General features: G+C 46.8%; 1 protein-coding gene across 6 annotated transcripts in view; it reads left to right on the top strand.

Annotated features, from left to right (window-relative positions):
* NRP2 (neuropilin 2) overlaps positions 1-15,477 on the top strand; it is a gene marked incomplete at its 3' end in the record, with an annotated part of 112,660 nt that overhangs the window by 69,538 nt on the left and 27,645 nt on the right. For 3 of the 6 annotated variants that reach the window (XM_079710464.1, XM_079710462.1, XM_079710466.1), the window contains exons 13-15: positions 10,657-10,919; positions 12,493-12,589; positions 13,737-13,757. In XM_079710464.1, the coding sequence (XP_079566590.1) occupies positions 10,657-10,919; positions 12,493-12,589; positions 13,737-13,757 (381 nt within the window). Of the gene's footprint in view, positions 1-10,656; positions 10,920-12,492; positions 12,590-13,736; positions 13,773-15,477 lie in introns of all 6 variants that reach the window. The other 3 variants (XM_079710463.1, XM_079710461.1, XM_079710465.1) reach the window with 1 other exon arrangement.

The following is a 15,477-nucleotide window of genomic DNA, read 5'->3' as shown; positions in this document are numbered from 1 at the left end:
CTTTCGTTTTTAATATACTTTATTTCATTGCAACTTTATATAATTCAATTGTTAACAATGCTTGCATTTCACAGTAGGCTTGCAAAATTCCAGAAAACTCCACAATCGGCTCTCACACGCCAGTACGTAGCATACGTTGCTCTAGCACATCGCGCGTTAGCTTTCAGTGTTCCTGGATCTTGGGCCCCCGTAAGCGTTTGAGAGGGAAGTGCTTAATTCTGGAAATTAGTAGATCATATGTTGCCTGCCTAGAGGACGAAAGGGGGGAGGGACCTCCCCTTCTTCAGAGTCCCCAAGAGCCGCTCGGCTGCCCCTCACCCCGAGGACTGGCCGTGTCCCTGTCTCCAGGGACGGCAGTGGGATAGACGCTCTCCACGGGCCGCCTCCTGAGCTTGCTTTCCCGGAGCGTCACAGCATCTGCTCCGGAGAAAAACATTTTCATATTTCAAGTGTTTATCTCTTCAGGATTTGAGTGCTCAGAGAGATTAATATCTGAAGATCACCACAGCCTCAGGCAACAGGAGAGAACACTTACCCTCGTCCCAGCGTTAATCACCCTCCCCCGTCTCGCTCACTGCAATAATGTTTAATTAATATAATGAGCCTCCTGCACGTTGGAAAAAAAAAATACTTATTTTTATAACCCAGCCTGGATTTTTCATTTCATTTCCTCTCCTTTGAGACTTGGCCCGATTAATTGGTTGTTTTCCCAACCTCCACTTTTTATCCAAACGTAAAGAAGATTTGCCGTGGGGGTGGGGTGGTGTACGTGTGATGTTTATGTGTGTGCATTTGTGCGCTGTGTGTGTACGTGTGATGTTTATGCGTGTGCATTTGTGCGCTGTGTGTGTACGTGTGATGTTTATGCGTGTGCATTTGTGCGCTGTGTGTGTACGTGTGATGTTTATACGTGTGCATTTGTGCACTGTGTGTGTACGTGTGATGTTTATACGTGTGCATTGGTGCGCTGTGTGTGTATATGTGTGATGTTTATACGTGTGCATTTGTGCGCTGTGTGTATGTATGTCTTTCTTTCTCAAGGTATTTGTGGGTTTTGTGTGTATGTGCATATGTTGTTTTCATGTGTAGATTTTGTGTGTTTGTAAATATGTATATGCATGCGTTTAGTTTGTGTGCATGTATGAATCTGTGTGTCTGTATGTTTATGTTTGAGTGTGTCTGTCGTGTATGTGTATGTGTGTGTCTGTATGTTTATGTTTGAGTGTGTTTGTGGTTTATATGCATGTGTGTGTGTGTATGTGTGTGTGAGAAGTGTGTGTATAAGGGGGCAGCTTGGCAAAGGCACCTTGAATGAAGGGATGTAGGTGATACAGCAAGGGGAGGTTTACTGGCTCTTATTCAGCATCCATCCCCAGGTTCTTTCGAATAATTCCACTTCCTCCCTTGCACTCTTCTGAGCAGATTTTCTCTAAGAATGCCTGAGGTCAGCCCGGTCCAGACTCCAAGGCCACCAGTTAGCAAGTGACACTTTGGGGACAGCTCAAGCTACTCTCCATTGGACGCGGTTCCCGTCTGCCCCCTCTTCGCCCAGCCCTCACCCTCACCTGATGCCCCATGGGCTGACCCCGGCTACTGGCTGGGAATCCTCCTCCTGCCCTCGTTCCACTTGATTCATTACACCCTGCGGTTTGGGAAGGCTCTTCAGAGCCATCTTGCAGAGCGGGCAAAAGTCCAACCTTTAGCTGGCTGGAGGGGGACAGAAAGAAAATTAGGGCCATAAGGAACTGCTCAATCTAATGCTGTTCCTCCCTTAAGAAATCGAAAAAGAAAATAATTATTTTCCTGTTCCAGAGGAATCCCTGAAGTTTGGAAAAGTGGCCCTTGGATGCTGCCTCCAGAAAACAAAATCATAATATTGTCTTCAGAGCCCTTCTCTCCATCCTCTGATGATTTAAAAATCATTTGCTGTATTCCCCATTGTCCTTCCCCTTACAGAACGTGATACTGGGCTCTAAACAGAAGAGGATAGAGAGCCCTTTCTGTTCAGGGTGGTCCTTTCTGCTTCTTCAAAAAAATTGGGGCCCCGAGGAGAGCAGTTGGGAGAAAGGAAACAGCTGTGCTTGGTTAGGGGCAGGGCAAATGCTAACGGGTTCAGAGTCCCGGGACCTTCCAAGTCAAGCCTGAAAGTGCTGTGTCACCCACACTTCGCCCCTCCACAAAGAGGAGACCACTCCACTCTTTAAGAAAAGTGTGCCATGTGTTTTATCTCCTTGTTAGATAGGTAAACAAAAGCAATTATACTTAAGAAAGGAGGTGTCCCCATCAAGTGCAGAGGGAGAAGGGAGGAAAGAAAAAAGGCAACAGCCATGTTGAAATATCATACACAGACTACTTGATTAGAAGTGTCTGTGGAAACTACTTACATTCCTTAGATGTTTTCTGATTTAGTTCTTTTCTCATGTTTTGTTTTGGTTTTTTTCTTTTCCTTTTAAGTAAGCAATTAGTTCTGTTCTTTTGGCTAGTGGTAATAGTTGCTTAAGGCTGACAAGACACCCACTGGTTTTATTCCACTGTTTTTGTTTTTCAAGATAGTCTTTCAAGACATTCAGAATTTCTTTTTTTAGCTCTTTGCTTGTGGCTTAGAAGCCTGGAGTGTGTTCATACCAGCCCCTGGGGGCCCTGTTCCGAATTCAGTGACCCCTGGTGGTTGCAGAGGAGCTAGTACCTTGTTCTGTGAGAAAGCACTTTGCCTTTGCTCTGTAACTACAATGACACAGAAAATGTCTCCCCTAGTGGAAGCTGCTGTATCTTCCACAGATATTCTTAAGTGCATTGATCAGAAACAGAATTTTGAGGAAGATCAGATTCAGCTCTTTAAGGAACAAGGCAAAAACTCCTTGAGATGCTATGGTGAACCCGTGTGTCTAGACCTGCCCTGTGTAATACGGTAGCCGCTAGCCACACGTGACTATTTTCATTTTAATTAAAATTAAATACAGATAAAACTTCAGTTCCTCCATCACATCAGCCACATTTCAAGAGCTCCGTACCCACTCTGTGTGGGACGGTGCAGACAGAGAACACGTCCATCATCACAGGATGCTGTCTTGGTCGGCACAGCTGGAGCACCTTCTGGCATGAAGAGTAACTTCCAGAGTGCTTGCTGATGCTGTTGCTCCTTGGTTTGGTGTAAACCAAGAGAAAATAATTAGGGAGATGTGCCTTCTCCATGATGCCTTGGTGGGAGTGTTCAGTGCCTGGCATTTTTTGTCACTGTCATTGTACCTCAGTGAGTAACATAGTAAAGTAAGCAAGTAACATACCGTTAGACAGTATAGGAACTATTTCATTCAGTCAAAAAGAGTAAATACGGGGCTTCCCTGGTGGCGCAGTGGTTGAGAGCCCGCCTGCCGATGCAGGGGACGCGGGTTTGTGCCCCGGTCTGGGAGGATCCCACATGCCGCGGAGTGGCTGGGCCCATGAGCCATGGCCACTGAGCCTGCACGTCCGGAGCCTGTGCTCTGCAATGGGAGAGGCCACAACAGTGAGAGGCCTGCATACCGCCAAAAAAAAAAAAAAAAAAAAAAAAGAGTAAATACTAAGTAATAGCAATAATAGTAATAATTGTTTTATTATTATTGTTGTTGTTATTATTATCTTCAGGAATGAGACAAGACTAGAGATAAAGGTACTGTTCCAGGTCAGCTTCAGATTTCTCAAGTGTGTGGTCACCCTAAATGTGTATTCTTTTATATATTTGTTGACCTAACGAAGTATGACTACAGTATTACTTCATTTCAGTAACTTCAAATCATGGAAGTGACATAAAGAAAACAGGCAAAGGCTATTTGGAATAGTATGCCTTTATACAAGGACAGAGCTTTGGCTACCTAGCATTTATATGCTTATTGGATTGAGAGACCAGAACCTTTACTCTGGGTTCAAAAACAAGTGAGAGTAAGTCAAGAATACAATGTTCTGAAATATTCACATTTTACAAATGGCAGCTCTTCCATCAGATGCAAGTGGTAGTCCTGTTGACTTCTCGTAGGGCTGTTTTGATGCAGATTGGGTCACTGAATAAACACCATGAGAGCGGAGGACCAGAACTGTGGTTCACTATGGGATATACAGGCAAGAGGATTAAGTGTGAGTGGGTATGGTCAGTAGACAGTCACAAAGAAATCAGTGAAAATGACTGATGAGTCAACTTGCTTACAATGGGCTTGATTTTGGGCGGTGAGTTAGCAGGGACTCTGTGAATTAAAAAGCAACTCTCTTAACTCAAAAGACCTTCCTCATAGGTGGGACCGATGGCAGCAAACAATCCAGACATGGGATTGGCATCAGCTTGAACTGCCTTCAGAAAGAGGGTGCTGTGGCGTGTCTGGGGCACAGCCGCTACAAATACGGAGACAGGAACTTCTCGGGCTTAGAGCAGGCTAGATAATTAAAGACCAGGAACAGCTGGGCTAAAAGAAAGCCATATTTAAGGAATAACTTCAACTGGAAAAGGAAAGCATAGAGGCCCTTCTTTAAGGAGCGTAGGAAGGAAGACATCTCTGACTTTGTAGAAAAGACAGCAGTAGAGAGGAGAAGCTCTTCCTTTTATTCTGAAAGTCATGATTGGTTGAGTGTGTAAGATCGATAATGAAGGGTCAGAGTGATAACAAGACTGAGTCGATTGCACACCTTCATGAAAGCTGACATACCAAAAAAGCAGCTCAAGATAGACTCCTGCAAAGCCCAGGCCTGAAACCTCAAATGTCCACAAGATGGTCAATTGCAAACCTTGAGAACATCCTGCCGAGTTCATCCAAAGTCAGTGTTTCCCTTAGTCAGTTGTTAATTTGAGGACCTTAGCAGAGATAGTCTGACCTTGGGAGGCCAGCTGAGGGGCTGACTCATGTCTTAAGCATGACCTATACAAAGAGACTCCATCTCCTGCAGCACTAAATATTCTTTCAGATGGTTGTTCTAGTAGGAGGGCAAGATGCTAGCCAGGAGATGCATGTGTTGGACAGATGGTGTGTTTGGCTTTGCGATAGCCTGGAGGATCAGACTGGTGATTTATTTCAGGGTTTGGTAAGGTGTCGGCACCACTGATTCCATTGCTGTTGGGCCAGAAGTGGTCACGTGATCAGCTGAAGCCAGATGTGGTCATAAATCGCCAGGTGAAATGTCAGGAGACACTTTCTAGAGACAGCAGCAGGTTAAGACGCTGAATGACCTTGTCCTCTGCACTTCCTCTCTGCCCTTTTGAACTCCTGTTGTTCATTCCCATGCGATTGTTTTCCCTGCGTCATGGGCAACAACAGATGTTTTGAGTCAAGAACCTAGCAAAACGCCTCCCAAACATGTCAGGTCTGGGAGGAGATGGATTGTATCTCTGGAACATTTTTTCTTCATTCTCTTTCTGCTGCTAAATGTATCTCCTCTGCATTGTTTCCCGTTGGAAGCTATCCATTGCCGACATCACTGCCATCAGCTAAAAAAACAAGAAGACAGCCTCTGGCAGGTAGAGCTGATTCTTAGCTGGCCATGTTTGGGGACCTCTTAACAATCCAAAGGGCTTTTCCCCTAAAGTCTAAGTAAATCAATAAAGTAGCCCACCCATGCCAGGCCAGCCCTTTGCTCTATCAAGTCACCAACAGCCACTGTCTGTTAAAACTTCCTCTGTGTTTGGCAGTGGTAGGCCATAAATTAGAATGTTCTAGAAGAGCAAACTCCACTGATAGCACATGTGCTTCGCTCACAGCACATGTGCTTCGCTCACAGCACATATACGGGTGCCATGACTTCAAAGAACTGAAGCACTTAGCTTGGCGAAGGGTCAGTGTGGAGACCTGCCACAACCAAAGCCCTGGAAAGCGAACATTTAAAGAGGCAAGTGTTGTGTTTCCTGAGGAAGTGAAGACCAGGGTCTTAATTCTTCACAAGTGAAAATGTTTCTAAGTCAGAGGACAGAAATTGGCTGCACTCCATTGGGAATAGGAGGAGGACATGTGTCTAAATGACAGTAGGAAAACTTAAAACTGAAGTTAAGAAGTTTCTGACAGTTAGGGCTGTGACCCAGAAAACACATTGCCAGCATGGCCTATGGACACTCCTCCTCTGGAGAATTTAAAGCAAAGGGTGGACAGCTGCTCTGGGGATGTTTTCAGCATGGTTCCTCTGGGCAGCAGGGCTGGCCCCATCTAAATGGTCTTTTGAGGTCCCACTCTCATTCCAGAATCATGTATTATTTTATTGCATCTACTGTAGATTGACCCAAAAGCATGTGGTAAACAGTGTCTGTTGTACAACTTGAGGCTGGCTGGTTTCTGGGGTTAGGATGGATCTGGGAACCATCTTATTCCAGAGAACATCTTTTCTGTCCTTGAGCCAAATCTTACTTCCTTTGAGTCTTGGATTTGTCCTCCCAGGTTACTGGTGCTCTTTGGACCCTTTTTCTTTCTAAAAGAAACAAAAAGGCCAGCACAGGAGGCAGTGGGTTTAGTGATGGTAGTGGAAATGAAGATCAGAGCATTTATGGAGCGTCTACTGTGTCCCTGTTCATATGCAAAACACCTTACAAGGCTCTTTCCATTTCCTCCTCCTCACAACCTTATGCAGTATTGCTGTTATTATATCCATTTCACAGATGGGAAGACTGAGGCTTTAAAAGACAAGCGAACATTAGGATTCCAGCCCAGATGAGAGGCGAGTTTCTGGCGATTTTACTCAGTCCAATCAGGGCTCAGATCTTATTTCCATTTCTCTCTAGCAGTGGTCTGGGACACAGGACTTCAATTCTCTGAACCTCTGTTTCCTTTCTGGTAAAAATGGAGAACATAATACTTAATTCACAGGGAAGATTACGGAAGGCAACAAAGCTGCCAGTGTGATATCTGGCCCCCAGAGGTGCTCAGGGCACAACAGTTCTCTTGCCCCTACTCTTCCTCTCCCCATCTCTGGGCTTTTCCTGGCCGAAGCCATTCCTTCATGATGTCCTGCTTGTACTCAGTCCTCTCTCAGTGACAGGCAGGGATGTTTTGCAGCTCAGTGTCCCTCTGACTGATGTCTACTGCTAATTCCTTAAATTTACATATCATCTTTCTTCCCTTGAGCTCATAGCACTTAACAGACAAGTGGGGCACAAATGATTTCACTAAGTGAAATTCAGAGGCCTGCTTGTCTTGAGATTCCGCAAACTAGTGGATTAGCTCAGATGTCAGCGCTGAATTTTGATCCTTCAGCTGCTCGTGCTTGGCATGCCACCAGCATTAACTCCCTGGTCTTCCAGTGGTCCTTTAAATCATGCACAGTGATTATCATTTTATTGTGAGAGAGAGAGAAGAGAGGAGAGCAAAGGGAGAGAGAGAGGAGGGAACCAGCTCAGGTACCCGGGAGAGGCAGTCTGTGAAACCTTTGGCCTCCTCGTACCTGAAGTTTTAGCAACAGGATGGGTAAATAAAACAGACCGGATAAAATCCAGCCAGCCCGGCTCTTTACACCTCCACACACATTTTACTGACTGAATTCTAACCGTTATGCTATGATTCCCCTGCTGCTTAAGAATGTAAATTCACACAAGTGACAGTATTTCTGCCAAGCAATTTTCAGGCAGCCAGTGGGTCTTATTTGTGAAACTGTGAAGGAAGAAGGCTGAATAATAAGTCTCTGAAATCTGGTTTCCTTTATATACGAGTGGAAACAGTAAAGGCTAGGAAATGACTGGAGCATGGGAGCGTTTGGGGGGCGGTTCTCACTGGTAGCTCAGTGGACTGGATGCCTCCACGGGTCACCGTGTTTTGGGATCTGCCTATTGACTGTAGGTATATTCACTTTGCAAAAGCTCTTGTACCTTTTTCTTTATACATACTCACATTTCAGTATAAATGTTCCGTAATAAAAAGCAGAGCATCTCAAAAAAAATCACCTCACCTTTGAAAAAGGCTGTTGGCTCAGTAGGATGGGAGGGAACTGTGAGAAGATTATGTGAACCTGAGAGGCCAGGTGATTCCCCCTCTCTTCTTGTTTCCAATGGGCAGCCTCAACTGCATTCTTTATCCATGTGTTTGTCATTCATTCATTCATGGGAACAAAATTTTCCTGAGTGGTGGCATATATTTGTCACTATCTAGGGGCAGGGAGAAGAAGCATTATTAACCCTTCTATGTGTAAGGCCAGGACCTTACATCTAACCAGGGCAATAGGAAAGACACACACCAAACAGTTAAATTACAGTACAAGGCAGTGGGTGTTTACCCGCTGAAACGCATGAAAAATGGCCTCCAGTCTTTTTTAAAACAAGGTAAAATCAGTGGTGTGGTCAGTAGATGCTCGAGTTGTTGAGAGAAGAGAGGAATTAATGTTGAAATGTGCCAGAATGGTTAGGAGAAGAACTAGCAACAGGGGGGTGGGATGGGGGTCGGGGAGCAGAGAATTACAGGTAAATGGAGAAAAGGCAACAGCCCTCAGCAGAGAAGCCAGTTTGCCTTGAATAGCATGTGATTGATTACACGGACTTGGGACAAGGTATTGGGGTCACAGCTGAAGTGAAGGGCCTACTGCCTGAATGTGGGGAAACCTGAAGTCAAGTCTAGCTCTGCTACTCACTAGCCTCTCTCCCTTGGAAAGTCACTTGAACCTTTCTGAGCCTCAGTTTCTGCATCTTGTGCAAAATAAGTTTAGTAAGACCTAGCTCACAAGCATATAGCAATGATTAAATTATGAATGCATATCAACATGCTTTGTAACCTGTAAAGCATTATGCAAATATGACTTATAATTATTACCATTAATAGTGGCAGTGGGGCTTCCCTGGTGGCGCAGTGGTTGAGAGTCCGCCTGCCGATGCAGGGGGACACGGGTTCGTGCTCCGGTCCGGGAAGATCCCACATGCCGCGGAGCAGCTGGGCCCGTGAGTCATGGCCGCTGAGCCTGCGCGTGCGGAGCCTGTGCTCCGCAACAGGAGAGGCCACAACAGGGAGAGGCCCGCGTATCGCAAAAAAAAAAAATAGTGGCAGTAATGAGATCTGATAGGAGAAGCATAGGTTCAGAAGTTCTTTGCGTGTCTGCTTGTGGCACCAGTGTCTCCTCCCTCAGCAGATCACCATCATTAAAATTCTCTGCTCCAGACAGCTGCCTACGTATCTGTGCTGCCTTTGGCCTTGAAGAGGTCCCGTGTTGTGGGACATTAGACCAACGTGGTTCTGGATGGTTAAGGAGTCCCAAACTGGAATCCGAACTATGCATCCCGAGCTGGTCTAATTTGACTTCAGGGGAGGGTAGCTTGTAGAGCAATAACCCTGGAGAATCTAACCAGAAGCGACTTAGGGGAGACAGGGAGGAGGGAGAGATGTGGCCAGGAGGAGGAGAGGAAAGAGCTGTTTCTGGGCCACTGATTACTGTCACAGGCTCCGCTCTCACTAGAAAGATGCTGTCAGCAGGAATAACAGCAAACCGGTGGTCCAGGAGTACCCTGTTGACTCAGGGCTCTGGAGTGCCCGCCTGTCCTTCTCTGATAAGCCCAGGATGTTCACAGTCCCTGTTGAGTAAGAAAGCTCTGTGCCCACGTCTCAGATTAACCTGATCCTGAGGTGTCTGATGTGCTCGGTATGTGGTGCAAAAGTGCCCCCGCCATCTTGCAGAAGTGTTCAGCTTAAGATGTTTCAGGGCCCAAAGGAGGCCATGAGATTTTCTCCTCAGATGCCATCCTGTTCTCCGTGCAAGTGGCCGGAATGCTCCCGCACGAGCTGGATTTGCTGGTGCGGGTCCCCAGACCTGTGTCTGCAAGGCATGGGGTCTGCCGGCAGGAACGGGAGCTCGGCCTCCCACACAGTACCTGGTGCATCTAAAAGCTAATCAGCCAAAAGACACGCTCTTCAAACATCTGGATGGGTGAAACCTTCCTTTCCCAATATGTGTATGTTCTCTGCTAAACACTTAGCCTTTGTTAGTGATGATGACAGCACTTGTTTTCATTGGGGCTGTGTTTGCCTGACTCTCTAAGGAAGGCCGAGTTCAGGCCTCCCCAGGCTGGTCAGGGAAGGGATTGGGGTCTCAGGCCCCCTGAATCACCCCTGTGTTGCCACCTTTCCCTGTTCTGCTTGAACAGGCATGTGAGTCTTCCGAGTTTCAGTTACTAGAGCCCAGACACCATCCAGTAGCACCGTGGGAGACAGAAGCTTTTAAATGTCTTCCATTTGGACAGTGCCCAGCCAAGATGATAAAGGCTTGAATCATAAACCACCTGGCCAGAAACATCCTCTAGTCTAGCAGCCATTTCACCCCTTTATTATCCAGTTCATTAGAGTGCACTGGCCCTTTGGGTAAGCCGATGATGAGTAAAACGTAGGTCTGGCCTCGCAGAATCTAGGAGGGAAAGACAAGTACAGATACAACCAGCCAAGACCTACGGCCAGCGGCGCCGGGTGCCATATGTCAAAGGCACAAAAGAAGTGACACAGGGAAATAGGCAGGAGGGACCTTCTTGACGTAAAGACTCAAGAAAGGGCTTCAAGAGGATGCAGCATTTGAGTCCGGGCTCCAGAGCCCTAAGAAAGGGACACAGGGCCTGGAGAACTAGTTCATAAATAAAAGACACCCAAACTCTGCCCCAGCTTCCCCCCCGGAGGGACCACAACCGCCAACTGGTGTCTTTCCCAAGCATTTACCAGGAACCCCTGTTTGGGTTTGTTTCCCCCCCAGATGACAGGAATTTCTTGCGGCTGCAGAGTGATGGAGGGAGAGAGGGCCAGTACGCGCGGCTCATCAGCCCCCCCGTCCACCTGCCGCGGAGCCCCGTGTGCATGGAGTTCCAGTACCAAGCCACGGGAGGCCGCGGGGTGGCGCTGCAGGTAGTGCGCGAAGCCAGCCAGGAGAGCAAGCTCCTCTGGGTCATCCGCGAGGACCAGGGCGGCGAGTGGAAACACGGGCGGATCATCTTGCCCAGCTACGACATGGAGTACCAGGTGGGGTGGCGACGGGAGACCGTTGCGGAGATGCGAGGGAATCGTTGTGATCTGTGTTTCAATATTTCAAAGGGCCGTGCCCATTCATCTTCAGGGAACGCGGTTAAGCGCCGCTGTTTTCATTGTGTTTCTCACGTTGCCATGGCAACTAAATGACACTCTTATTTGTTATTCAGAATGTGCCTATCTCTACACGCAGACTTGGTTCTTTGTTTCTCCTATCGCCTTTTATATTGCTGAAACCTTCTCCAACAAATGTTTCTTCTCTCCATTTTATTTTAGATGGCTATCAGGTAGGCTGACAAAGGGACGCAGAAGCCAGGGAAATAGACACAAACAAACCGTCCACACACAAGGGAAGAAGCCTGTGGAGCCCCTCAGACTCCGAGGAGGAGGAGAGGGCAACAGCCTCCCACCCCTGTCCCAGCAAGTGTGAACACGGGAAGGGGAGGGTCGCTGTTGGTGCTCAGTGGCCAGCAGACCAGAGAGACTCCTAAGTGAGTGGTATCTCTCACAGCAGCTCCAGGGGTTGAGTTCTATTATCTCTGCCCCACAGAGCAAGAGCCCCAGGCACAGATGGGTATGCACAGCTGGGGCTGAAACTTGGGTAGGAGTAGGCATACTGTGGAAGAGGTGACTGAGAACCAGCCAAAGCATTAACCTCCTCCTCCCCAGACGAGAAGCAGCAACAGATGGCTGGTGAGGCAGCCAACTGCTCGCTCAGCTTGCCAGAGGACATGCGCTCGTTTGCAGAGGGAGCCTGGGGAGGGCGAGAATGAAGGCGGAATGGAGACCACAGAGCAGAGGGGCTCCTGTGTGCTGCCTGCAGTCACTCTCGAGCTTGTTAGGCAGCCTGAGTCCCTCTCCCCCCACCACCACCTGCCTTCCCACTTATAAACCTCAGTGTATGGTGTTGCGAGTACCTGTTGGCATTTTTGTCTCGCCCACTAAACGGTGAGATTTCCTGGTCAGAGGGTCTTCTCTTATTAGGCTTTGTAACTGTCATGGTGCCTGGCACGTAGTAGGTGCTCAGTAAACTAGTGGTGAAGGAAAATCACTTCCCTTCTCGTTGTAATAATGGAGCCATAGGACAGTGTTACCCCCCCAAGGTGACACAAACGTGTATACTACATTTCTCACCTTACCCCCACCTGCTCGTGTCCTCTGAGTTTCCAAATACCTGGATTGGGCATTTGAAAGATTTATGAGAAAAAATATCAAAAATGGCTAGGGAAATTTCAATTCTCCATTAAACGTGCTCTGACTGTGGTCCTTCTAGTCAATACATTCTGGTTACTGGACAACAATATCCATCACTTTGTTATATATGTATTTTTTAATCACCTCAAATATGCATTTGATTTGAACCAACTCTTTTTAAATTAAGATTTCAAGCACCATAGCCATGTGGCCAACAGATGTGTACCAGGTGCAGTAACGCACACAGACACGCATGCACACACACACACATACACATACATTTTAAGCTGCAGTTAACAGAAAATTGGAAATCTTTGCACTGTTTGGACGAGGAAGCTCAGTTAACCACGGCTCTTTTTCTTCTGGCTTCTAGATTGTGTTCGAGGGAGTTATAGGAAAAGGACGTTCGGGAGAAATTGCCATTGATGACATTCGGATAAGCACCGATGTCCCGCTGGAGAACTGTATGGGTACGTGAATATCTGTCTCTTTGTGGCTCTTCCAAGGGCTGGGATGTACAAGAAGAGACAGCACGTCATTTTCAAACACAGCTCTTACCCAGTGGGTGGGGCAGCTCCAGTCTGTGAGGTAGGCGAGGTGTGAGTGCAGTTATAGCTTGGGCTGCATTCAGGACGGGAGAGGGGTGAGATGAGGTAAAGTCTTATATCCCCGTTCTCATTCAGAAATAGACACGCACTAAGTATATGAAGATTCAGGGTGCCAAGACCCCATCATCAGACTCCAGCTTTTAGCAAAGAAAATGCTAGAGGGCGAGAGCAACTGTCAGTCAGAATTACATGATGGAAAGGTTTGATGGATTTAATGGAAGCCTTCACTGGTGAGCAAAAATAGTACATATGTTATATCAGAGTGATAACACAATTACCCAAGTAGCTCTTTTACATGAATGACTTGCACGGCAAGCTATGGCATGTGAAGTAAGAGTTTAGATTTTGCTTTGAGGCTCATATCTCTAATGCCCAAGATGCCAAAGTTGTAAGGTTAAACATTGCATGCCAGGTGACCAGCATAGGAAGGACACTGTCACCTTGGACAGAAGTGCTGAGCAGCCAGTCCACCTGAGATGCACACATTTTACCTAGTTCACCGCCACGGGCCCATCAGAGCCATGGACATTCCCCAAAGCAAGAGGAAATCCTGAGAAGGAACGAGACCTACTTTCAGTCTTCAGAGTAACTATAATTATTCACCAAGTGCTTTTCTTGGCACATGGGTCCCAGGTGTGTGTGTGCCTGATGATGTCAGAGCACCTGGGACCACCCTAGTCTCTTCAGGCAATTCTCGGGGCCTCAGGCATCGAAAAGTAATCCAGGCTCTGAGAAAGTAATCAGTGGTAAGTGACTGATTACAATGCTTCAGGGACCCATTACTCTATAAAGGACTTTTTGTTCCAAAGCAACTTTGAGAATCTTTTCCCCACCTACCCGGCCCCCATGATGATGATGTGTTAGACATGGTCTAGAGCATGTGGAGGATATGGGATACTTTCCGTGGGATCGTATAAAAAAGCTTGATGAAATTCATCTTCATCATACCCTTTGTTCACCCTATTTCTTCCCCTTATCTAACTCAAATTTTTTTCTGTTTTTTTTCCAGAACCCATCTCAGCTTTTGCAGGTGAGAATTTTAAAGGTAAAAAAAAGTTCTTTTTAAATTTCTGCATGCCTTTTCCTTCCCCCCATGTGATATGAATTTGGTGGAGGCGATAAGCCTCCAAATTTGACAAAGCTCACAAGAGAAAATAGATGCCACACCTCCTCACCGCTAGATGGCGCCAACAACACCTGTAGATGCAGGGAAGGGGGATTGAGATCCTCACTGTCTCTTCTTTAATTAAAGTTTAGAAACCTGTAATAGAGACAAATAGGTTACAGATAAACCTTTCAGCCTTGCACTGTCCAACGGAGAGCAATGAGGCTGAACATGCATGAGTGGTGAGAAAGGAGAGGCTGTGGGGAGACTGAACAACAAAAAGAGTCAGTAGTAAATTAAAAGTGAAATGAGGTGGCAATGATTTATTTTCGCCTGAAGATGGTTTCTTTCCAGTCACAGGGTACCAAGACAGCGGTCTCAATTAACCCTCCGTGAGGTACACTGGTGGGCAGTTTTGTGAGGGAAGAAAGTTAGGGGAAACACACAAGGAATGATAATCCAGAAGGGGGAAAGTTGCAAAACTCGGGAGCTGGTGTCTGATTAAGGGAGGAAGGAGGCTCATTCGGTGACTGGAGTTAGAGCACTTGAAATACAAGACGGAAGACCAGAAAAGGGCATTTTATCCCTAATAAGGTAAATAATGAGCAGGGCAAAGAAAGAGGAATGTGGGATGCTTGCCTTATCCAGGGAGGGAAGAAAGACCTCCAAACTTGGGGATGCTAGTGTCTGTGCTGTTTACTGCAGTGGATTTCACATTTCACCCTCTTTGCAGTCCTCTTGGTTGACACGGCTAACATGTCCACCCGGGTTCCAATGCTAAGCATTTAGAAGCCACTCTATAAATGCTTCACTTGAGTTGGCTGCGGGGGAAAGCGCACTCAGAGACATTCACCCTCACCTAAGGACGAACCCTGTTTTATGCAAACCGTTGTGAGGGTTTTGGTGCCCTGTTTGTATTGGCTGGCCTTAACCCCACAGGTGACAGCATTTCAGAGGTAAGGGAAGTCATTTTTGTGTCTGAAGTCTAGGCTTATTATCTTCACTCTCAGTAACGTGTCCAGCTCCTGGCTGGAGAGAGATTACTTCCTGGGTTGCCACCTAGATGTGCTCTCTGACTCCAAATCATCTCACCCAGTTTGCCACTCCTCAGCCACAGCCCTGAGACAGTAGCTGAGGAAGAGGACAGCAGCACGGGGCATGGCAGACCTACCTACGTAGAATATCTTTCCTTTCTTTTTCACCTTTCCTTGCCTCCGAAACCCCACCCTCACTCCCTCCCGCTGCACATTTTAAAGTATTAAGAGTATTCATGTGCATTTGTTGGTGCTCCTTGGGTGTGAGATTTATGTTAATGTGAATCTAAAAGTATTGGAAGGAAAGCTGAGATCAAAACTGAACGGCTTGGAGTACAGTTGAATTCAAGTTCTAACTTTCGGGACCCAAGGTAATGTTGACGCTCGGGCAGTGAAACTTGCTTATGTTGTTTCACATGATTTTGACTGATTGTTGAGACTCAAAGCTCAGAGGAAAGGCTGGCTACAGACTTACAGCCCCTGCTGCAGACACTGTGCTGTGTGAGCACACATGTCTGGGTCCATGAATGACACGTACGGTGGCTAAGCACTTTGCTTCTGTAAGAGAATAAACAAACCAGGGCACATGTGCTGTGTTTACCATGAACGTC

The sequence above is a fragment of the Hyperoodon ampullatus genome (genome assembly GCF_949752795.1).
Source record: "Hyperoodon ampullatus genome assembly, chromosome: 8".
Lineage (NCBI taxonomy): Eukaryota > Metazoa > Chordata > Mammalia > Artiodactyla > Ziphiidae > Hyperoodon > Hyperoodon ampullatus.
The sequence above is the reverse complement of the archived record's forward strand: the minus strand, read 5'-3'. Positions and strand labels throughout refer to the sequence as shown.